The sequence below is a fragment of the Giraffa tippelskirchi genome, chromosome Y (assembly GCF_054371585.1).
Source record: "Giraffa tippelskirchi isolate mGirTip1 chromosome Y, T2T-mGirTip1v1.2.pri, whole genome shotgun sequence".
NCBI classification, from domain to species: Eukaryota; Metazoa; Chordata; class Mammalia; order Artiodactyla; family Giraffidae; genus Giraffa; species Giraffa tippelskirchi.
In genome coordinates this window covers 6,297,523-6,322,743 of record NC_137290.1, presented here as the reverse complement: position 1 = coordinate 6,322,743, position 25,221 = coordinate 6,297,523, and the positions used below count along the sequence as shown (strand labels likewise).

At 52.8% G+C, this 25,221-nt stretch overlaps 1 protein-coding gene across 9 annotated transcripts in view; it reads right to left on the bottom strand.

Annotated features, from left to right (window-relative positions):
- Positions 1–25,221, bottom strand: part of LOC145537845 (F-box-like/WD repeat-containing protein TBL1X) — a 247,994-nt gene that overhangs the window by 12,380 nt on the left and 210,393 nt on the right. For all 9 annotated transcript variants that reach the window (XM_081568790.1, XM_081568786.1, XM_081568793.1 and 6 more), the window contains 7 exons: positions 20,127–20,272; positions 14,735–14,999; positions 11,202–11,334; positions 9,686–9,827; positions 8,097–8,160; positions 7,862–7,959; positions 5,561–5,621 (listed from right to left, as the gene is read on the bottom strand). In XM_081568790.1, coding sequence (XP_081424916.1) covers positions 5,561–5,621; positions 7,862–7,959; positions 8,097–8,160; positions 9,686–9,827; positions 11,202–11,334; positions 14,735–14,999; positions 20,127–20,272 — 909 coding nt within the window. The remainder of the gene's footprint in view (positions 1–5,560; positions 5,622–7,861; positions 7,960–8,096; positions 8,161–9,685; positions 9,828–11,201; positions 11,335–14,734; positions 15,000–20,126; positions 20,273–25,221) is intronic.

Here is a 25,221-nt window from a genome sequence, read left to right as displayed (position 1 = left end):
ATGGCTCAGAGGTAGCAGCCGCAGAGTTGAGAAAATGAAGGAGGTGATAGAGCAACTCTCACAGCGCCAACACGGCCTCAGTCTGTCACAGACCCTGGGGCCTGTCCTTTATGTTTGCAAGGATAACCGGACGGTTCCAGAGAGAGAACCCCGCCCAAAGCATCACCCAAAGTAGATGTTTTGGGTGCCCTGAGCACACAGCCTCTCGCTCAGTTATATCCAACTCTTTGTGACCCCCTGGTCTGCAGCCCACCAGGCTCCTCTGTCCGTGGGATTCTCCGGGCACGAATACTGGAGTGGGCTGCTATTCCCTTCTCCAGGGAATCTTCCCTGATCCAGGGATGGAACCCAGGTCTTCCGCACTGCAGGCAGATTCTTTACCATGTGAGCCACCAGCAAAGCCCCATGTTCAAGGTATCAGGGTTGAAAAAAATGCCCCGCAACCCGTTAACTGTGTCCTACAACTTGAAGATGCTGAGTTGACAAGAACATCTGAGGGCAGACAGGTGGCCTTAGGATGGACACCGTCTCTAGGTCCTCGGCCTTCCTCAGGGGCCGCTGGCTTGAAGACCTCTGGAGGGTTTGGGGGACGTGATGGCCCTCTCCTCCCTTCTGCCATCATCCCCAGGAGACGACTCGGCCTTGTTCTCTCCGGACACGTCCCTGCTTCTACGGAAAAGGAGGGTTAAGTCCTGCAAGCCTCTGCTCAGATCTTTGTCAACTGATAAATACCTAACTTTGTCTCGCGTGTGTTTCTTACACAAAAGTCAGCACTGACGTGGGACAAGAATCCAGCTCACTCAGGATGACAAATAGGACGACCCCCCTTCCGTCCTTAGCCTTGAACATATATTTATTAATTTTTTAAAATTTATACTTTGGCCACCTAATGTGAAGAGCCGACTCACGGGAAAACACCCTGATGCTGGGAAAGATTGAAGGCGGGAGGAGAAGGGATGACAGAAGATGAGATGGTTGGATGGCATCACCGACTCAATGCACAAGAGTCTGAACAAAGTCCCGGACATAGTGAAGGACAGGGAAGCCTGGCATGCTGCAGTCTAAGAGGTTACAAAGAGTCGGATACGACTGAGCAACCGAACACAATTTCTGGCTGTGCTGGGTCTTGGTTGCTGTGCGGGCTTCTCATGGGGGCGGCTTCTCTTGTCGGGGAGCACAGACTCAGTACTTTTAGGGCACGCATTTACTTGCTCCTCAGCATACAGTTACCTTCCCGGGTTGGGGATCAAACCCGGGTCCCCCTGCCTCGCAAAGGCAGACTCGTAACCACCGGACCCCTAGGGAAGCCCCCGACCTCAGCCTTCAAACCAGAGGTGCACCCCATCCACCCTCCTGCCTTCCAGAACTGCAGGGCAGGTCCCACGAGCTTCCACGTCTAGCACCATCCCCTCACAGAGCTTGTGGCGGGAGGGTTTCACCGAGAGGCAATGCTGGCTTTTTCTCAACAACCCACGAAGTGGGGGGCGGTTCAGCACAGGCCCACGGTTCTCACTGAATCTGCCACGCGCGGCCAACGGAATGAAGGGGCCGGATCTGCTCAGTCAGCAGGACGATCCTGGGACCGTGGAAGCAAAGCCCGCAGCTGCCCTTGTTTATAACACCGCACGCACCAGCCAAGTCACAGATTTCCCGGGCCGGCCTCCTCCTTCGGGCGTGCAATTAAGACGCCTGGAAGGGTGACAATCTAGCAGGCAGTTCCGGGGATGGTGAGCGGCACCCGGCCGTAAAAACTAACGTGTGCTGAGCCCCGGCCATCTAAACGGAGAACGCTGTGTACTCAGCTGACTGCGCTCAGTCTGCGTCCACTGCGCTGCTGGGACCCTGCCTTCCCCGATCCGTCATGATCCAGTGTGGCTGACTGACATGTAACAGGGCTCAGCTGTTCTAGGGGATCTGGATGACCTGCTCACACTTGGCCAATGACGTCTAACCGTCAGCAACGCTCCAGGTAACAGTCAAGCTTCACTTTGCTTTTTTTCCTTTTAACTTTTAATTGAGAAAAGGTTATAGAATTGATGCTCTGGAACTGTGGTGCTGGGGAAGTCTCTTGAGAGTCCTTTGGACAGCCAGGAGATCAAACCAGTCCACCCGAAAGGAAATCAACCCTGAATATTCACTGGAAGGACTGATGCTGAAGCTGCAGTACTTCTGGTCACCTGATGGGAAGGACTGACTCATTAGAAAAGACCCTGAAGCCAGGAAAGATTGAACGTGGGGGGAAAAGGGGGCAACAGACAATGAGATGGTTGGATGGCATCACCGACTCAATGGACATGAGTTTGAGTAAGCTCCGGGAGATGGCGAAGGACAGGGAGGCCTGGCGGGCTGCAGTCCACGGGGTGGTCAAGAGTTGAACACAACTGAGCAACTGAACAATAACAACAAATGGAATCCCAGGAAGGTGCAGAGATGTTACAGAAAGGCTCTACCTTGAACCCTTCACTCACTGGCTGCATGTCATGGCCCTGCAGTACAGGGCCGGACTTGGAAGGTGAATGGGTCCAGATCCAGCTGTGTGTGCGGGGTCCTAGTGTTTCATCTCACGGGCCGATCCGTGTAACTACCACTGCGGTCAAGAGCCACAAGCGTGTTCCAACACCACCAGCACCTCCCTTGGGCCGTGTTATTGGCCCACCATCCCCTCCCTGGGCTGTGATATAAATGGTGTCTTACCCAGCATGTGATCCTTGGAGTCTGACTTTTTTTTTTTCCCCAAACTGCAGAACCCCCACCTATCCAAGCCTTTGGGTATTACCCATCTTATGAGTCACTCAGTCGTGTCTGACTCTTTGCGATCTCATGGACTGTAGCCCGCCAGGCTCCTCTGTCCATGGGATTCTCCAGGCAAGAATACTGGAGTGGGTTGCCATTTCCTTCTCTAGGGGAATCTTCCCGACCCAGGGATCAAACTTGGGTCTCCTACGTTGCACGCAGATTCTTTACTGTCTGAGCCACGAGGGAAGCTCCTGCACTTGTTTTTAACCTGTTCTTTCTCATTGCTGACCGGTGGAACACTGTTAGGCTCTGAAGCCTAACGCTTCCTGGTGACCGAGGGCACCTCTGCCAGGCCTTCATGGGGAACACCTCCGGAGGGGCAAGGCAACTGCTGAGACCAACCCATCACATGCTGAGGACGGTTGTCCCTCCAGCTTGAACAACAGCAAGCTCCCTTCTCTTCCATCTTGCACAGTCTCTACCCCACCGCTTCATGCTATGGAGAAAGCAAATAACACCCAGAGCCGACCCAGCAACGGGATACGGGTCGATCTCATGGGCAGCAGGTGAGAAGCTCCCTGAGGACAGAAGAGACACGCGGTCCACGCGATAGAAAGCCTTGCACCTTGGGAATGCTCTGGGGAATGTTACATCCTGCTGAAAGACTCGATACAGGAGTCCTTAAGACGAAAACTGTTAGAGGAAACTTTTGGATGTTTATCTTGGGCACGTGACTCTCTGACAAAAAAACAGAAGCCAGAGCTGTCTGTGTTACTGACGTCCCCTCATCACATGAGCACGCTGGTGCTCAGCACCAAGAATCAGCACCCTGGCAGGGCTCTGCCCCGTCACTGAGTCCCTTCCCTACAACAAAGCTTGAGATGGTCTTAGCCTCTATCGTGAGGTTGCCATCCCCGAAGGGGGCTCAGTCCAAACCCAGCAGAAATCCACCAGGCTCAGCTGCCTCGGCCTGCTCGGTCTACGGCACAGGCGGCCAGCTCGGAGGAGGTGACATGCACAGGTCAAACCATGGACACTGGGTTGTCGGAGGCTGGGGAGGGGGCGCTAGAAAGCGCGTTCTTAACGGGTAAGGGGTCTCCTTATGGGGTGACAGGAATGTTCTGGAGCTAGACAGAGGTGAATGCTCTGTACATTCTGCCCACTGGGGACACACAGGCGGACATAGACACGCAGACCCACACACAGAGAGACACACAGACCACCCACCCCCCCACAACAGACACCGACCCCACACACAGAGATGCCCCTCCAGAGAGACACCCACACCCACAGATCTCCCCACCAAAACACAGATCCCCATATATACATCCCTTCTCATGCACAGACACACACCCAAACACAGACCCCTTCCACAAAGAGACACACACACACAGACCACCCACCTCCCCAAACAAAGACCCCACAAACAGAGACACACACCCACAGAGACACACACCCACACCAGAGATGCCCCTCCAGAGATATACCTACACCTACAGACCTCCCCGCCAAGACACAGATCCCCATATACATATACCTTCTCATGCACAAACACACACCCACACACAGACCCCTTCCACAGAGAGACACACACCCACACACAGACCCCTTCCACAGAGAGAGACACACACAGAGACGCCCCTCCAGAGAGACACCCACACCCACAGATCTCCCCACCAAAACACAGATCCCCATATACACATCCCTTCTCATGCACAGACACACACACACACAGACCCCTTCCACAAAGAGACACACACACACAGACCACCCACCTCCGCAAACAGACAAAGACCCCACAAACAGAGACACACACCCACAGAGACACACACCCACACCAGAGATGCCCCTCCAGAGATATACCTACATCCACAGACCTCCTCGCCAAGACACAGATCCCCATATACATATACCTTCTCATGCACAGACACACACCCACACACAGACCCCTTCCACAGAGAGAGAGACACACACCCACACACACAGACCCCTTCCACAGAGAGACACACACCCACACACAGATACACTCACACACAGAGCCGCTCCACACGCACCGAGACGCACCACAGAGAGACACATACCCAGACCTCCCCCGCGACAGATACACATACACAGAAACACACACACACACAGACCCACATACATATGCTCACAGGCTGGGCCACCAAGCTCCCTGCTCTTGGAACCCTGTCCACTTCCTGGTGGAGAAACGAAATTCAACAAAAGGCTCAGCGACTCCCACCTTCATCAGTGCTGTTAAGAGTAAAGCGGTACCAAACACCCCCGGCACCCCCAGAGATGTGTGCAGCGTGGTGTCCCCGAGCACAGCCAGGGAAGACCCGGGCTGACTGCCCCTCCAGCGGGACGAGGTATGCACAGGCACCTCTCAGGGTCTGCCGGCCGGACCAGGAGGGAACATAGGGCTGCGTGCTTTGTCACAGTCAAGGACCCTGCGGGGGACCTCTCCTCCCAGTCTGCTTCTGCAGGACCACACCCCTGCCCTCCTGCTTGGAGCCCCTCCTGGGCACCGAGGTGGGCCGCGCTGGCTCGGGGAGTCCTGGGGGCCAGCCCTGTGGTTCTCACCATCAGCAGGAACCTGGATCTGCCCAGCAGGGGAGACCCTCGGCTGTCTGCCAACACATCACCTCGGGGCCGCCTGACGCGTCAGCAAACGTCCACCCCGCACGCTCAGCACTGCTCTTGAGGCATGCCTTTTTCCGAGCATTCACCGTTACTTTAAGAGACCCTTCTCAGGACTCCGAATTCTTATTTTTGAATTAAAAACAAGTAAAAAAAAAAAAAAGAAAAAGAAAAAAGTACTCACCGGAATGAAATGGAAACTGTTGTTTGGCTTCTCCTGTGTGAGCATCCCAGATTATTGTTGTCTGTGCTCCGCAAAAAAAAAAAAAAAAGAAAAGAAACCAGTAAAACTGATTTTCACAATATATAGTTTATTTCACTCTAATATGGTCGAAATGTTGTCACTTCAACACGAATCAATACATTCGTATCACGTGGCCCGCGTCTTTTTCGCCCGCTCTTTGGAATCCAGGGTGTGGAATCCAGGTTGTGTCTTACACACTTAATTCACCCAGACATTACATTTATGAGCTCAGCCACACGTGTCTGGTTATTATACTCTGCCGGACAACAATGGCAGCTGTAACTGATATGCAAGAAGCTACCAATTTTGCTGGGAATCCCATCTTAATCCTCAAACTTGAAAACCTATCATTGAAAAAAATAAAAAACTTTTCTTTTTTAAATGAAAAGAGTTTTGGTTGCACAGGACATGAGCTCTTAAGTTTCCTTCCCCAGCCATGGACTGATCATGTGCCCCTCTGCACTGGAAAGCACAGAATCGTAACCACTGGACCCACCAGGGAAGTCCCAAACATGAAAAACTATTGCAAAAAACAAACAAACAATGCATATCTAAAACTCCGTTTTGGAGCAATTCTCCAATTGAAAAGCTGCAGAAATGGTTATTTCTGAAAATTCCCCTGACCGTCGCTCTGTGAAGTAGGGACACTACTCAGACTAGAGAGAAACTGGGTCCCACTGGGGTCTGGCACTGATGTACATATAAGGAGAGAGAAAAAAAAAAAGATCTCCACCCCCGAAGACAAAGAAAGTCACGAACGCTTATGAACACATTATAGTGTTGAGGAGACACTTGGAGAAGAAGCCGGGGGCAGCTCGATGCAAAACATTTGGAATTAATTCTCAACTGGAATTTTCAGCTAAACTGGAAACCTGACACCTCCCTGTCCATGACATTTTAACAAAGATCTTCCTTTGGGAAGAACTGGTTCTACTTTGTATCAACTATGTTCATGTTCCTGAAGAAATACTGACAGCACTGACTGTGTCTGAAAAACTTCAGGCCAGCACCAGTGCTAAGTCGGTTCAGTCTTGTCTGACTCTCTGTGACCCCATGGACTGTAAGCCCACCAGGCTCCTCTGTCCATGGGGATTCTCCAGGCAAGAATACTGGAGTGGGCTGCCATGCCTTCCTCCAGGGGGATCTTTCCGATCCAGGGATCAAACCCGCGTCTCTTAGGTCTTCCTGCATTGGCAGACGGGTTCTCTACCGCTAGCACCATCTGGGAAGCTCTAGACCAATTCACATTTTTATCCCCCGCTCCACTGTGTGGTTTATAGGATTTTAGTTCCGAGACTGGGTACTGAACCTGGGCCCTCAGCAGTGAGAGCGCCAAGTCCTAACCACTGGACTGCCACAGAAGTCCCAGCAATTTTTTGTTTGATGGAGATCAGTCCTGAGCGTTCACTGGAAGGACTGATGTTGAAGCTGAAACTTCAATACTTGGGCCACCTGATGCGAAGACCTGACTCCTTTGAAAAGACCCTGATGCCTGGAAAGATTGAAGGCAGGAGGAGAAGGGGACAACAGAGGATGAAATGGTTGGATGGCATCACCGACTCGATGGACGTGAGTTTAGGTAAACTCCAGGAGTTGGTGATGGACAGGGAGGCCTGGCGTGCTGCAGTCCACGGGGTCACAAAGAGTCAGACATGACTGAGCGACTGAATTGAACTGAACTCTTTTTCTTAACTGAGTCAGTCACAAATCTGGCATGGCAGAGAATATATAAACTCTTTCACAATTCTGACCCAACTTCACGTACTACATCAGTTGTTGTAACAACTTATTATCAGTTCAGTTCAGTCGCTCAGTCGTGCCTGACTCTTTTGCAAGCCCATGGACTGTACAACTTACCGTGTGTCACCTTAAATATACACTGGGCAAAAGTAAACACGACTTACCCACAAGCTTTTATGGATGAGAAACGCATGTTAGCCACTCTGGGTTAAGCACTCACTCGGGGGTCAAAGCCATTATCCCTAACTTAAATTTCCTCCCTGCAAATGTATCAGTTTCAAGAACATTGCTATGACTCCCGCCATAGTTGATTCATCATGGTAGACGGTCTCTCACTCGGAAGCTGCTAGAATTCCAGAAGATCAAAACCATAGAAGCTCCCAAAACCTAAACAAGGCCCCTTTGATTTCTTAACGGGAGGCCGAGTTTTCAGAATTCCAAGAAACCGTGATGTGTCTCGAGGGATTAAACACAGACGACAGCAATGACGCACTCACTCACTTTGTCTACTCCAGCACTCAAAATGTAATTCCCCTTCTTGTTCCACTTCAAGGCGAAGATGGGGCCTTTGTGTTGGCCTAAGGTGCTGGCCAGGTTACCTGGTAGGTTAAAAACAAACAGGGAGAAAGCAGGGTGACTTCTGAGACCCGCCAGATCTGTAACCCCGGACGATGACAATTGGAAGCACCTCCTCCTCCAACCCTAATGCGCGGGACGCGGGGCCAGGAGGACTTACCATCCTCCGTCCATATTCTTGCAAAACCATCATAGGAACCCGTAGCCAACAGTGTCCCGTCACTCTGTGGGCCAAAAACACACATCAACACAAAACGCTTAGTAGAGGCTGCACGCGGGACCTTCATTACCCGAGCAGGGCTCGCACTCTCGGCGCCCCCGCGATAGAGGTGCAGGCTCCTGACCCCTGGATGACCAGGGAGGTCCCGGACTCCCCCCCACACAAAATCATCATCAGGTGAGGGGGTGAGGAAAACACAGCGCACCCTGTCACCACTGACGACATCAAGAAAAGACACCGCACGAAAAGTTACTGTGTGACTTTGGGAGGCCTAGGCGAGCCTTGAAAAACAGCTGCAGATACTTTGACAAGAGGAGAGTTTGTGATGAAGTGACAGGACATACAGGAACGTGATCAACTGTTGGTGGGAATGCAAACTCGTACAGCCACTATGGAGAACAGTGTGGAGATTCCTTAAAAAACTGGAAATAAAACTGCCATGTGACCCAGCAATCCCACTGCTGGGCATACACACCGAGGAAACCAGAAATGAAAGAGACACGTGTACCCCAGTGTTCATCGCAGCACTGTTTACAATATCCAGGACATGGAAGCAACCTAGATGTCCTTCGGCAGATGAATGGATAAGAAAGCTGTGGTACACATACACAACGGAATATTACTCAGCCATTAAAAAGACGACATTCGAATCAGTTCTAATGAGGTGGATGAAACTGGAGCCTATTATACAGAGTGAAGTAAGTCAGAAAAACACCAATACAGTAATGCTAACGCGTATATATGGAATTTAGAAAGATGGTAACGATGACCCTGTATGTGAGACAGCAAAAGAGACACAGATGTACAGAACAGTCTTTTGGACTCTGTGGGAGAAGGCGAGGGTGGGATGATTTGAGAGAATAGCATTGAAACATGCATATTATCATATGTGAAACAGATCACTAGTCCAGGTTCGATGCATGAGACAGGGTGCTCAGGGCTGGTGCACCAGGATGACCCAGAGGGATGGGATGGGGAGGGAGGTGGGAAGGGGTTCAGGATGGGGACACATGTACACCCATGGCTGATTTATGTCAGTGTATGGCAAAAACCACCACAATATTGTAAAGTAATTAGTCTCCAATTAAAATAAGTAAATTAAAAAAAAATAAAATGCAAAACAGAAAAATAAATGAATAAATAAACTGTATAGTCCAGAAAAAAAAAAAGAACGTGATAAAGAGAAAGTGAAAAGACGCTGGAAAGCTGTGTGTGTCTCCGGGCATAGATGCTGAGGGTCGGGTGGGAAGTCAGCTTTTCCCTGGGCACACCTCACAGGGTACCCCCACATGACAGGCCCCCCGATAAAGCCGTCAGACCCCTCCTGCCGACGTGCAGCTTACTGTACACCATCCGGCTGGCGGTCCGCCCAGAGCCCCGGGTGGGCTGACCCACAATCCCGTCCCCTTTGTGGGGTCCTCCCCGGCTCCACCCAACACTACAGCCCTCGCCGAGGCCGCGGGGGCTGCTCAGGGGTCCCGGACACCGCACAGGGGTCCCTGACGGTGTCCAGGAGGGAGGCGGCTTACGTTCCAGTCCAGCGAGGTCACGTCTTTGTTGCTGGGGACGTCGTGGCCCCCCTCCCGGATACAGTGCCTCAGCACCAGCTGCGTGGAGCCCCCGTTGCTGTTTTCATTCAGGTTCCATATCCTGGCGGTCGAGTCTCCGGACCTGCACGAGGAACATACCCAGTGCTCAGTGCCCGGTCCCACGGCAAGCAACACCCACCACCGCTAGTTGCCTGGCTGGCTCTCCATCCTTTTAACGTCGCTCGAAACAAAAAAAAATCACAGTGGTTTCCCCTTTCCGATCTTAGGTGCCCCTAATCATTTTAGACGTCTGTGCGTCGCTCCCGACACGGCTGAGAAAACAACTGAATAAGGACTTTTGCACAGTCTTAGACACCCCAAGCGTTCCCCCCACTCAAAGCCCTACTCTGTACACTCTGGGAAGATGCCACACACGACGTAGGAAGGGCGTGAGTGTTCCAGGAGGAAGGACTGGGACACGTGGACCCTGAGCACTCTCTAGCTGACCCTGGAAGACTCGACACCCAGACCCCGAGCACCCCCCACCTGACCCTCGAGGACTCTGATATCCAGACCCTGGGCACCCCCAACCTGACCCTGGAGGACTCGACACCCGGACACCGGGCACCCCCCACCTGACCCTGGAGGACTCGGATATCCAGACCCTGGGCACCCTCCAACCTGACCCTGGAGGGCTCAGACAGGTGGACCCCGGGCACCTCCCACCTGACCCTGGAGGGCTCGGACACCTGGACCCTGGCACCTGACCCCACCCGGACCCCGGGCACCCCCCACGTGACCCTGGAGGACTTGGATATCCAGACCCCGGGCAACCCCTACCTGACCCTGGAAGGCTCAGACATGTGGACCCCGGGCACCTCCCACCTGACCCTGGAGGACTCAGACACCTGGACCCTGGCACCTGACCCCACTCAGACCCCGGGCACCCCCCACCTGACCCTGGAGGACTCGGACACCTGGACCCTGGCACTTGACCCTGGAGGACTCAACACCCGGACACCGGGCACTCCCCACCTGACCCCGGAGGACTCGGATATCCAGACCCTGGGCACCCCCAACCTGACCCTGGAGGACTCGGACACCTGGACCCCAGGTACCCCCAACATGACCCTACAGGACTCGGACACGTGGACCCTGTGCATCCCCCCACCTGACCCTGGAGGACTTGGACACCTGGACCCTGGCACCTGACCCCACCAAGACCCCTGGCACCCCCCACCTGACCCTGGAGGGCTCGGACACCTGGACCCTGGCACTTGACCCTGGAGGACTCGACACCCGGACACCGGGCACTTCCCACCTGACCCCGGAGGACTCGGATATCCAGACCCTGGGCACCCCCAACCTGACCCTGGAGGACTTGGACACCTGGACCCCAGGCACCCCCAACATGACCCTAGAGGACTCAGACACGTGGACCCTGTGCATCCCCCCACCTGACCCTGGAGGACTTGGGACACCTGGACCCCGGGCACCCCCTGGCCTGACCCCTTACCCTGAAGCCAAGAGGTCACTGACAGGGTTCCAGGCACAAATGAACACCTCAGACTCGTGGCCCCGAAGGACGGTGGCTTTGCTGGGTGGGATCTCCACGTCTCCATCGATTTCCATTGGTTTCGAATGATTATCTGTCACGGGAAACAGACCAGGACATGTGTCCGACTGACACAGAAGGAACCCATCCATCCTCAGGGCCTGTAAGCTTTACAGCCGACTTCCCCTGCTGTACTGTCGGGTCACTTGTGATGATAACCAGGTGATGGCTTCTGTGTAAACTTCTGTGAAGCCACACTTTTTTACAGCCTCCAAATTTGATAGGGGAATTAAAAACTGGTGTTTATTCTTTGCAACTAGGGCCAGGCTCATAGGTAATAACAATGGGAACAAGACTGCCCAGGAACAGCAAGAGAGCTGTCTCTTGAGCAGAATTTGAAGGTCCCTCCTCTTTTACTTTTACAGTAAAAAGAAGCATACTTTGTTACATTTTCCTAAGAAGTCAATGAGGAGAAGGGGACGACAGAGGATGAGACGGTTGGATGGCATCTCTGACACAATGGACGTGAGTTTGAGCAAACTCTGGGAGATGGTGAAGGACAGGGAAGACCGGAGTGCTACAGCCCATGGGGTCTCAAACAGTCAGACAGCACTGAATGAATAACAATAACACAAGTGAAATTAGGGGTTTCTGAATCCCAAAGGCCATCTCGCTCTTTGGTATATGCCTAGAACTTAAGTTGTGTGGTTGCTGTTTAGTCGCTAAGTCACGTCCGACGCTTTGTGAGCCGGCTGCTCTGTCCACGGGGATTCTCCAGGCAAAAATACTGGAGTGGGTTGCCATTTCCTCTTCCAGGGGATCTTCCCGACCCAGGGATCGAACTCGCATCTCTTAATGTCTCCTGCATTGGCAGATGAGAGCTTTACTGGTGAACAACTTAGCAACTGAAGAACAAGTCAGTTGCAAACATTGCTGCTAGAATGCAAGCTGGAATTCAAATGACAGTGGGAATAACTAGGATACACATAAAGTATTTTCAGCAGAAGTTCCTTCTGTTGACGGGACAAGTGATTTTATAAGAGACCTTCCTGAGGTGTCACCTCCTTACCTACGGAGCTCCCATGGGGACATGCCATCCTTCCTCCAGAAGGCTCACCACCCACAACCCCAAGGCCTGCACACACCCTCGTGGTCTTGGAACTCAAATGCTATTTTCCTACTGGAGCCAAGTGTGTTAGAGGCTTTTGAAGCCATGCAGCCACACCCCAGATGACCCAACGGGGACTCCAGGTTCTGAAAGGGTGGTGGCAACAAGTCACGGTAGATGCCACCCAGAAGCGATTCAACCTGGACTGCGCTGTAGTGTTAAGCCGCGGGCAGATTCTTTACCATGTGAGCCCCCAGCAAAGTCCTCAAAAGTGGCCATTTAGTTCCTTCTATGCGGCACAAGAAACAAGGTTCTTGACGGTCAGGATGAAGTCTAACTGCAGATGCTGTAAGTCTGGCTGAAGCTGCCTTTTAACAACAGCAGTGGGGGCAGAGTGGAAGTTTGAGAACCACTGGAGATTGCATGTGTGTGTATGTGTCTGGGGGGGCTGGATGGGGGTGGTAGCCAGCCCTCAGGTGGAAAGTAACCCCACTGCAGAGGCCCCCTCAAACAAAGGAGGCGCGGGGAGCTTCCAGCGCACCTTAACATGTGCACCTGTCTCCACGTGGCTACGCTCCGTTGGCGTTTTAGATTGAAAGACACGGCGGAGTTCAAAAGTTTGCAGGATTTCGGTCACAGTAGCAGGAACATAGATTTCTCAAAGCTCACCAGTTACGCTTCCCTTCTGGGGTGGAAGGTGAAGAAAACAGGGACGGTCACCTTCCGGGCTGGTAGCTGAAGCAAACAAGGACGTCCACCTTCTTCCCGTTTTACTTTGAGCACCTTGACGGAGAGACCCCACGGGAGTGGGCCAGCCCACGAATGACGTGTGGGCACAAGCCACGTTATCTTTTCTTCTCGTTCCCCGCCCTCCGTCCTTGTGAACCTTGTGAGCATCGATTACTGGAAGGTCATTTGATTCGACACCGCACGGACAGTGCTTGAAGCCATCCTGCATTGCAGCCTGGCCCTTCTCTCTGCCCAGCGGTGGGGCCGTGTCCCGACTCCAGTGGGGAGAGGCCTCGGCCTAGAGATGACACTCCTTCCCCTCAGGGGTGCACAGCGGCTCAGAGGGAAGGGGTATTCAAATAGGGAAGCATGCACACGTGCTGGCAAAGACTTACATGCACGCACACACACACGCACTCTGAATGTAGAACTTCCTTGAAGCTGTCTCTGAATTTGTAAGCAGGAGGTTCCCTGGGCTTTCCTGGTGGCTCGGATGGTAAACAATCCGCCTACCAATGCAGGAGACGCAGGTCCGATCCCTGGGTCAGCAAGATCCCCCGGAGAAGGGAATGGCGACCCACGTTCCAGTATTCTTGCCTGGAGCATCCCATGGACAGAGGAGCCTGGCGGGCTACAGTCCATGGGGTTGCAAAAGAGTCGGACATGACTGAGCAACCAAGTACTCTCTAGGTAAAACTTGAGGCTCTCTGCCTTATTTTGCACACACTTTTGGGCAGCTAGCTAACAGGGCCCCTGCTGCAACCCACTGGATAAACAGGCATTTGCTGTCTGGGCCTGGTGACCTCTCAGCGATCATGGGCTCCGAGTGTGATGTCAGAATCCGTCTGCAGGGCAGGACGGTGCAGGGGGCCTCCAGAGACGAGACCCTCCCGAGCCGGGCAGTGTTCACAAGGCAACACGACTACCTTTACACCAACTGAGCTGTCAGAGCAGCAGAACTCCTACAGCTGAGGACATGCAGGTATTAGAAAGTCACGTCATCGGTACCACGTATAAAATTAGACAGCCAGCGGGAATGTGCTGGGGCTTCCCACGTGGCGCTAGTGGTAAAGAACCCGCCTGCCAATGCAAGAGACGGGGGTTCGATCCCTGGCTTGGAAAGAGCCCCTGGGTGGAGGAAACAGCGACCCACTCTAGTATTGTTGCCTGGAGAAGCCCATGGACAGAGGAGCCTGGCAGGCAACAGTCCACGGGGGGTGCGAAAGAGTCGGACATGACGGAAGCGAATTAGCGCACACACGTGCCCGGGAATATGCTCTTGTGATGCAGGGAGCTCTGTAAACAACCTGGAGGGATGAGATGGGCTGGGAGGGGGCTTCAAGAGGGAGGGTCATGTGTATACCTATGGCTGATTCACGCTGATGGATGGCAGGGGACATACGTATACCTATGCAGCCATTGGTGTTGATGGATGGCAGAAACCAACATGATACGGGAAATTAATTATCCTCCCATTAAACAAACCAAAAAAGAGAAGATCACGTCTAAGGATTTCAATGGGAAAATTGGAGGAAGAAGCTGTCCTGGGTGCAGAGTAAGCAAACGCTAGCCACGGCCTGCAGGGCACCGTCCGGCGGACCCGGCCAGACTCGGAGGACACGAGAGAAGCTTCCGGGACCGGGCGCCCCGCACTCACTGATGGCGTGTGCTCCGTTCTCCTCCCCGTTGACCGTGGCCTCGCCGTTCTTTGGTGGGTTCTGCTGGGAAACGGCCGCAGGGGCCGCTGTTGTGGCTGTTGCTGCTGCAGCTGCGGCCGCCGCCGCCGCTGCCGCTGCCGCGGCCGCCTGCTGCTGGGCCAGCTTCTCCCGGAAGGCCTGTTGCCGCGTCTGCACCACGTCCGGCATCACCGCGTCGATCAGGGACAGGGACTCTATGGGGCGGCCGTCAAACACCGTACCGTCCTGTGGACAGAACCCCCGGTGGGGGTGGTGAGTCAGCTCCAGCTGGTCATCTCCTGGGTCGGAAATGCAGGTGCCTGGGGCCCCGGGGAGGCATGGGGTGCTGGCCCGGACTGGGACTGGGAAGCGGCGGCCAGTCCACACCCAGCGCTCGGTCGATAGCAACGTGAACCCAGACGTGAAGGGGCCACCCCGAGCCTCCTATTTCCCGTCAAGACCAGAGGGCTGTCCCCTGACGCAGTGGTCTCAATGGAGGGGGCGATCCTGCCCCTCGGGGCGGGGGGGCATCTGGGAAAATCTGGAGGCGTGTCTGCTGGTCACAACTGCGGGGGGTGCAGCTGGCACGTAGTGGGGAGGGACCAGAGATGCTCCTCAACGTCCTCCAGTGCACAGGATGACTACCGCCCAACTCCCAGAGAGGAAGGGTGTGGTCCTAAAGAGTGGAGAGCAGGGAGGGTGAGAGACCCCACCCTTGCCGGATGCTCTGACAAGTCTCGGGCTCAAGCTGGACAGTCCTGGCCGCCCGCCCCCCCCGACTCAGGCCCTGACTGCTACGACATCTGTCCATCTGATGTTATCAAACGCACGTACTGCCATGTGAAGTGACTTGCGGGGACTCAGGGTGCAGACAAACGCAGCCATGGTATTCCTAACAACAGCACCGCTGAGTTACCACGCCTATCTCCTCAGCTTCCTCTGAGTCTCCTAGTTTCCATCGACCATGAGAAAAAAATCTCCCTACCCGCTTAGGAAACACAGGAAAACAGTGAGAAAGTCCTTTCCTTAGAAGGTGCTCTGATTATTAGAGTCACACGAAACTCAGGCCTCTCGCTGTGTCTGCTAGTTGTTCAGACAGGTTTTGGACCGTTTTTCCTCATAAATCAGGAAGAACTGAAGGACACACGTATCAACTACACAGTACTCGAATGAAACAGCACCCCAGCTGACTACCCGTTACTACACACGATATTTGAAAATTACGAAACAATGGAAAACAATGTAGAACATGGGAAAAAGAAGCCACCCTCATCCCCTGATTCTGCCCATGGGGTGGCCAGTGTGGACGGGCTGGCCAGTTGGCTTCTATGTCACCTTCTCTCTTTGTATATTCATGCCCCAGATGGACGACGATTTTGCAAAAGGTAGTAATGGTGCAGAGTTATAAAACACTTCCTTGCTTAAACTCTAAACGCACACCATCTCCCTTGTAACAACCGCAAAGCTAAGTGACAAATGAGACGACCTTTCAGTCTCCTCTAGGTAACGCTGGATTTTGAATTGCCGAGGGAGAGAAGGTATGGAGATGAAAGATGTGGACACTGGGTGTGTATGTGGATATGTGTGTGTGTGTCTATATGTGTGTGTGAAAGTGAAAGTCACTCAGTCGCGTCTGACTTTTGCGACCCCTTCTCCAGGCCAGGATCCTGGAGTGGGTAGCTGTTCCCTTCTCCAGGGGATCTTCCCAACCCCAGGATCTAACCCAGGTTCTCCCACATTGCAGGCGGATGCTTTACTATCTGAGCCACCAGGGAAGCCCAAGAATACTGGAGTGGGTAACGTATCCCTTCTCCAGTGGATCTTCCCAACCGAGGAATCAAACTGGGGTCTCCTTCACTGCAGGCAGATTCTTTACCAGCTGAGAATTCTTTGCCTTTACATGGGAAGCCTGTATATGTGTGTATGTGTGCCTATATGTGTGTGTGTGTGTGTGTGTGTATGCGTGTATGTATGTGGATATGTGTGTGTGGGGTGTGTGTGTGTGTGTGTGTGTGTGTGTGTATGTATCTGTTATGTGTGTGCGCATCTGTGTGCAGGGAAATCCAATCACAGCATCACACAATCTGAGACCTGGGGTCCTGTATTCCTATCCCTACACTTGTTTTGTGGGGAAAAAAAAGAGACTTAGATGGGGTCACGTTGCCAGTGGAAGATCCCAGGCACCCCGATGTAAGAAAAGGAAAAAGAAGACCGCCTCCTGTCAGGCAGGAAAGCCCACAGTGTCGGCAGACAGCCGCGTGTTCTCCTGGAGGCAGGGTTTTGGAAGACGGCAGAGGAACTCATGTGAGAGAACGTGAGACACGCTACTTCTGTCATCGTAAAAGCCGAAGGAAAAGCAGAGGTCAATGCTACGAAGAAAAGACAGGCCTGCAAGGATGAGAAAAGGGAAGAGCAGGCGGAGGAAGGTGTGGAAGGGTTCAGGGAGATGGGCTCGAGGGTGGGGTGACCGTGGAAGTGGACTTCCGGTGGTACAGGCGAGGGGGCATGTGGCCACTGAACGGTGTCCGCTGTGTTGGACACGCTGCAACAGAAAACGGAGACTTGGGGCACAGTGGTGTGCTGGATGGGGGCGGCGTGCGGGTAAATGAGGACAGGATGAAGGAGAAAGGGCGCTAAGCGCAGTTACAGTCAGGACTCAGATGGAGATTCTGGAAAGACCCAGACGTCACAGGAGGCCCCGGGATCCTCACAGGACAGTCTCCTGACGGAAGCAAAGCAGGTGGTAAGGGGAGCTGTCTTGATCCCTCACCCTTCATCTTTAAAAAGGTTCAGTTCAGTTCAGTTCAGTTGCTCAGTCGCGTCTGACTCTTTGCGATCCCATGGACTGCAACACGCCAGGCCTCCATGTCCATCACCAACTCCCGGAGATTACTCAAAGTCACGTCCATCGCGTCGGTAATGCCATCCAACCATCTCATCCTCTGTCGTCCCCTTCTCCTCCTGCCTTCAATCCTTCCCAGCATCAGGATCTTTTCCAAAGAGTCAGTTCTTTGCATCAGGTGGCCAAAGTACTGGAGTTTCCACTTCAGCATCAGTCCTTCCAATGAACATCCAGGACTGATTTCCTTTAGGATGGACTGGTGGGATCTCCTTGCAGTCCAAGGGACTCTCAAGAGTCTTCTCCAACACCACAGTTCAAAAGCATCAATTCTTCGGTGCTCAGCTTTCTTTATAGTCCAACTCTCACATCCATACATGACTACTAGAAAAAACCATAGCTTTTACTAGACGGACCTTTGTTGGCCAAGTAACGTCTCTGCTTTTTAATATGCTCTCTAGGTTGGTCGTAGCTTTTCTTCCAAGAAGCAAGCATCTTTTCATTTCATGGCTGCAGTCACCATCTGCAAGTGATTTTGGAGCCCTCCAAAATAAAGTCTCTCACTGCTTCCATTGTTTCTCCATCTATTTGCCATGAAGTGATGGGACCAGATGCCATGATCTTAGTTTTCGGAATGCTGAGTTTTAAAAGGTTACAATTTAAAAACTGCTATAAAATTGGCCCAATACTCATGTGCCCTGATCTATAAAGAAGGAGGGTATTTAAGCAAATTGGGAGCAACTTAAATGTACACGTCTGGTCCCAATCTCCCGGAGGCAGCTGTTTATAGTGAGCACTTTGACAAAGCCATCACCGGAAATTGCCCTCTTGAAGTGAACAGGACTCATCTCTCCGCTTCAATCTTCTGGGAGTGCCCTTGGTCAGGTTTACACAAAACACAGACTCTGGGCGAAATGAGTCACAGGGTCCCTCTTCCACCGAACTTTTGAGAGACGTCTAGGAGGAAAGGCAATTTCTGTGCCTGTGGCAGGCCCCGTCGGGAGGCACGGCTGAGCCACGAACAAGGAGGGTCTGACCTCCCAGGGTCCACTACACACGCCTGTGTTTCAGCACGTTTACCACTGTGTTTGCCCTCTGTGGCTGGCGGGCAGAATCCGCGGATATGAAGGGCTGACTGTGGGACCTGAGCGGCCCCTGTGGATTTCGGTACCCACAGCCGGTCTTGGAGCCAATGCCCGGCGCGTACCCAGGGACGACCACATAGATCAGCATCCTTTTCAACGAATCATGACGACTGCTTGACGGTGAACGGTGTCAGATTCTTGCTCTCCAAAGAAGAAGATTTAGCTTCAGGACCAGGGACCAGGCTTGATCACTCAAGAGCTTTTGGGTAGCAGAAGTTTTCAGTTCAGTTCAGTCGCTCAATCGTGTCCGACTCTTTGTGATCCCATGAACCACAGCACCCCAGGCCACCCTGTCCATCACGAACTCCTGGAGTTTACTCAAACTCATGTCCATCGAGTCGGTGATGCCATCCAACCATCTCATCCTCTGTCATCCCCTTCTCCTCCTGCCCCCAATCCTTCCCAGCATTAGGGTCTTTTCCAATGAGTCAACTCATCGCATGAGGTGTCCAAAGTATTGGAGCTTCAGCATCAGTCCTTTCAATGAATATTCAGGACCGATTTCCTTTAGGATGGACTGGTTGGGTCTCCTTGCAGTCCAAGGGACTCTCAAGAGTCTTCTCCAACACCACAGTTCAAAAGCATCAATTCTTCCGCGCTCATCTTTCTTTATAGTCCAACTCTCACATCCCGTACGTGACTACTGGAAAAACCATAGCCTTGACTAGACGGAGGGTTACTAGTGTTAGCAAGGGAGTTGTATATCCTTTCTCATGAATTATTACAATAAATCAAAAGCATGTCTCAAGATTGTGAAAACTTTACCAGACCCACACCCATAATTTACATTTTAAGATAACAGGATTAGCCAGAAGGTTTTCAGGAAGGAGAAACTGTCCTCAAGCAGGAGATACACTGTTGTTATATAATCCTTAGTACAGAGTTTAAACTGAGCTGTTTGTTATATACTCATCAGTTCAGGCATAAAGAAAAAATAAAAAACGTGTTATGTGACTAAGGCTTAAGGAATGTCAAGGAAAAAAAAAAAAAAGGCGTTTGTCCTTTCCTCCTCCTTGAGAATTCCAGGCCCCTATTTCCACCTCAAGAACCCCAGATCTCTTTCTCCTCCTCCTCGGGGACTCGGGATGTCTTATCAACCTGCCTAGGCATTGCCTGTGATAACGCTGTGACCAACCAGTCCATAACCATCTATGGGGGCCTCAGAAGCCGGCTCCTTGGGTATCACAGCACTGGGATCCCCTGCTGGAGAACAGGACTAGCGCAAAGGGAGAGGGGATTGCATCTCCTAATGCACTGGGAGAGGCTGTGGCGAATTCCCTTGTTAAGGTCTTCCCAGATCGCCCAGGCTCCTCGGAGGAGGGGGGTACTGCAGGGCCTACGTCCTGCTCCCGCCGCCTCCCCAACCCCCGGGAGGAGGGCCCACGTTACCTCGTTGATGCTGATCTCGGCCTCCACATACTGCAGGCCCTTCTGCAGGATGGAGATGAGGGCGGCGGGCGGCACTAGGGTCCCATTGATGTTGGACTGGCTGATATGGCTCTCAATACCGAATGTGAACGCCGAGTGGGAAAAACCTGCAAAAACACAACGCAAGTGGGGTGGGTGGGGGTTTCCACGAGGCCTGGACTTGTAGGAGGTACCCCGGGGGGGGTCAGACGTGCCTAATGAGTACAGGGGGGAGGGACGTGGTCACAGGACGCCCGGCCTCTGGTGTGGGAGGTCGTGGGTGGTGTCCCAGAGACAGAGGGCGGACCAAGGTGGGCCTGTGTGAAACAGCTGGTAAAAAAAGCAGAGGCTTACCAAAAAAAAAAAAAAAAGAAAGCAGAGGCTTTCCAGTGCCATTATTATTATTATTTTTTTTCTTTTAAACAAACAACTTTTTTTTTTTTTAATTTTTTGGCTACCAAGTGCTGCAACTGGGATCTTAGTTCCTGGACCAGGGATTGAACCCGTGGCCCCCATCCTGCACTGGGAGCTCAGGAGTCTTAACCACTGGACCGCCAGGGAAGTTTCCCCCTCCCCCGCCACCCAACCCTTCCCAGCGTTATTAAAAGTGAAACAGAGGCCACAGTCTGCCCCGGGGTAGACGTTACAGAAGTCGGACTCCAGGCTCTCTCTGCCTGGGTTCTGCACGGCTCCTTCCAGAAGCTCACGGTGATGTCTGCCTGCAGCAGCCCCCTCCCAGCATTTGGGGCAAATGAAGCTCACCACCAATCGTGGGAAGAAACAAGAGGCGGTTCTGCACCCATCGGGGGTAACCTTGAGTCGCTTTACCAAACTGGGCATGTCCCCCTCCCACCCTTGGCTAAGGGCTGAAGGGTCCCCCACACCCTGCAAAGCCCCTGCAACACCCTCGTCAAATGCCTCTGCACCAACCTGCCGACAACACCGGGCAGGTAAAAGGTGCTCACAGATAGGGCGTGCGTGGTGGATGAAAATATGCAGGGAGAAAGATTGAGCCTGTGACTACATGTAACAAACGAGGTGCGTTTCAATGAAGGAGGCTGCAGGGCCAGGAAGGGGGTTTCGGGGGGGCCTGTGGGTGGGTGGGGGAATGGTCTGAGGCATAAGTTTCCCCTCTGCTCTGTCAGCCCGTCGCCTGTGGTTGGGGGTCCCAGGCACCCCACCTCCATCACTTATGAACATTATTTCCATCAAGACGGGCGCATCCTATGTGCTGGGGTGGGTAGGGGGGTAGGGGGCAAGTCTCACAGGGGAGCCTGCACACTGCCTCCCCACTTCACATTCCTAGGACAGCCCCCCTTCATCAGCCGGATGATGGGCCGTCCGCCCCCAGGTCCCCAGCCTCCATGCAGGTCAACAAATACAGCCCGCCTCTGCAATACATGCAACGGTCAGCAAGATGGCAGTATTGCTCCACACCAGGAGAGCCCTGTCTGCAAACGTCCCTTTCTCTCCCCCGACCCCTCCTCCTCATGGCCTGATCATTAAGAATATATACAACAGGCGCTTGATTCATATTTATTTCCAGAGTAATACTGTAGCCTGCTATTAACTTCGTGTGTTATTTCTTTACAAGCTGGAACCACCTACCTTAGACCGTGCAGGAGAGCGCCTTGGAGGCTCTCTCTCTCCAACACAGGGTCCCTGCGCTCCCTTTGTCAGAAGGGCGCGAGCCAAGGAAGGCCCTTTGCAAGCTGGCCTTATGTTTTCCTTCTGACTTGTTCTGTCTCTGGCCCTCCGTTGCCCTAACCACTCCCGCCACAACAGAAACATCCACCCCTGTCTTCACCAACGACCTCATTCTCTGCGTCTCCGCCGCCACGCACAGTCTTAATCTCCAAGCTTTCTCTCAGTTTCTAGCAAGGGTGCACGAGAAAAGCCCCAGGTCAGCAGACAGAGAAGGACCAAGTGGGTATCATCGGCTGAGAGATGCCCAAACCCCATGGACTCCCTTGCTATGTACTCTGGGCCACATTGGCTTCTGTCTTGCAGAGCTCTTCCCGGGTGACCACATGACCCACTGCCTTTTCCCATCTCTTTATCCCTGTCTCCACCAGCAGGAGGGACAGGACGCTGGACTGAGAGTCATCTGCTTCCCTCCTGGTATCTTCACAAGGTCCAGACCAGGACCATGCCCACTGGGGGTAATAACAAGAATATACCTGCCAGCCCCGACGTGGTGCCCACAACTGACCAGGTCTTGCTTCTAATTGAAGAATGCCTCCTAATTCATTTAAGCCTCCCCACGACCACCTCCCCTGCCCGGTGGCTCAGAGGGTTAAAGAGTCTACCTGCGATGCGGGAGGACCTGGGCTCGATCCCTGGGTTGGGAAGATCCCCTGGAGAAGGGGATGGCAACCCACTCCGGTATTCTGGCCTGGAGAATCCCCACGGACAGAGGACCCAACGGGGTCGCAAAGAGTCGGACACGGCTAAGCACGCACAGGACCACCTGCCGTTTCTCCCTTGTACTCTTCTCTTTCTTTTATGAATTGAGGCCCGAGATCACCCTTGGGGTGTGACACACGCCACACACCAGCTGCAAGCTTGTGGCTGGACACCCGTCTCTCACCCCACCACAAAATCCCACCTAGAACCTTCTGCGGAGCATTCCCCCAGGGCCCAGCATGGACTGTGGCCAGGGCCCCCGATAAATAACATCTCAGCAACTGACGGAGCAGCAGCCAGAGAGAGATCAAGCTTCTGGTGTACGTCTTTGTCCGTTCCAGCTGCTGTAAGAAAATCCCACAGGCTGCGTGGCGTCAGCCACAGACACTTATTTCTCACCGTTCCGGAGGCTAAACTCCAAGATCAAGGCACTGGCACGTTCCGTGTCTGCTGAGAACCACTTTATGGACCACACAGGTGACTACGTTTTCCCTGTAAACTCACAAGGTGGAAGGAGCAAGCAAGCTCTGTGGGGCCTCTTACAAGGGCACGAATTGCATTCCTGAAGGCCCCATCCTTGGGACCTGATCAACTCCTAAAGACTGAACTTCCAAATATTTCACTGGGGATAGTTTTTCAGTCGCTCAGTTGCATCTGACTCTGTGAACCCATGGACTGCAGCACACCAGGCTTCCCTGTCCTTCACTATCTCCTGGAACTTGCTCAAACTCATGTCCATTGAATCAGTGATGCCATCCAACCATCTCATCCTCTGTTGCCCCCTTCTCCTCCTGCCTTCAATCTTTCCCAGCATCGGGGTCTTTTCCAATGAGTCAGCTCTTCACATCAGGTGGCCAAAGTACTGGAGTTTCAGCATCAGTCCTTCCAGTGAATACCAAGGGTTGATTTTCTTAAGGATGGACTGGTTGGATCTCCTTGCTGTCCAAGCGCCTCTCAAGAGTCTTTTCCAACACCACAGTTCAAAAGCACCAATTCTTCGGCACTCAGCCTTCTTTATGGTCCAACTCTCACATCCATACATGACTACTGGAAAAACCGTAGCTTTGACTCCATGGACCCGGGTTACATTTAAACACACCTATTGGGGCAGGGGTGGGGGGAGGCTTGCAAAATTCAGTCTGCAGTCATCTTGGAAGACTGCCATCTCCGGAAAGGATGCTGCCCTTGGGGTGGCCCAGCCTCCACCACCATCAGCGCCCACCCCTCCCAACTGGACTCCAGGGCTACGGAGCATATTCCCTTGCATCTGCCAGTCCTATGGCCTCTGTGCCTTAAGCCTGTTCAGCTTTCCCCCAGCTTTCAGCGCACCTCTTCTTCCACTCAACAAGACATGGACGAACAAAGAACAGAGTATCGGTGGGTAGAGACGGAAACGCTCAGAACGGGCTCAGTGGCAGGCGTGTAAGTTGGTGAAAAGGGGCAAAATAGAGAGCTTGGTGGCACCTGGGTGACCGATCCACGTGACGGCTCAGTGTGAGTGCCCCTGGGGTCCACTGGCGCAGTTGCTGAAGCCCGCAGACCTGCCCACTACTCAGTAGGAGGCGTCCCCGACGAAGCACTCCTCAGGAAGGTTTCTCGACCTTGGCACGCCTGACATTTGGACCAAACTGCTCCTTGTTGTCAGGAGTGCTATGTCCTAGGCATTACGAGATGTTTAGCAGCATCTGTGATCTCTACACACAAGATGTTTGTTTTTCATTTTGGGGTTTGTTTTTTCGTATATTTGGCTACCCTGCATGGCACGTGGGATCTTAGCTCCTGAACCAGGAACTGAACCCGTGGCCGTGGCAGTGAAAGTGTGCAGTGCTAACCACCGGACCGACAGGGACGTCTCATTACACGCTGGATGTTAGTAGCAAGCCTTCCCCAGTCACGACAACCGAAAACATCTAACTAACCCCACCACGGCAGAGAACCAAAGACGCAACAGGAACCACAGCCCCTAAATGACACCGTCCTCAGGTCTATACCACGCACAGTTCTGCTTCATTTATAAACACCATGGACTGCACTGCTGCCACTGAAATGCAAGTCAGAGAATTCAGGTAACACACAGTAATGGGAGGGGGTGGGGATAACCAGGTGAAGTGAAATTATTTCTGAGGAGAAAAAAGGGTATAATCATGATAAGACGGAAAAGGTTTGCGTGTGCTTAGTTGCTCAGTTGTGTCTGACTCTTTGCAACCCCATGGACTGTAGCCTGCCAGGCTCCTTTGTCCATGGGATTCTCCAGGAAAGTATACTATAGTGGGTTGCCATGCCCTCCTTCGGGGGATCTTCCCAACCCAGGGATCAAACCCAGGTCTCCTGCATTATAGGCAGATTCTTTACTGTCTGATCCACCAAGGGAAAGATTTATACTACACTTTTTATAAGGCACAATAAGGCCATCAAGAGGTAAGTATGCACCCATCCGTTCACTGCAGCACTATTCACAACAGTCAAGACATGCAAACAACCTAGATGTCCATCAACAGATGAACGGATAAAGAAGACACAGGACATATAGAAAATGGAATATTACGGAGCCACGAAAAAGAATGAAACAATGCCATTTGCAGCAACTTGGATGGAACTAGACATGATCATACTAAGTGAAGTGAGTCAGACAGAGAAAAACAGAAACCAAATGATATCACTTATGTATGGA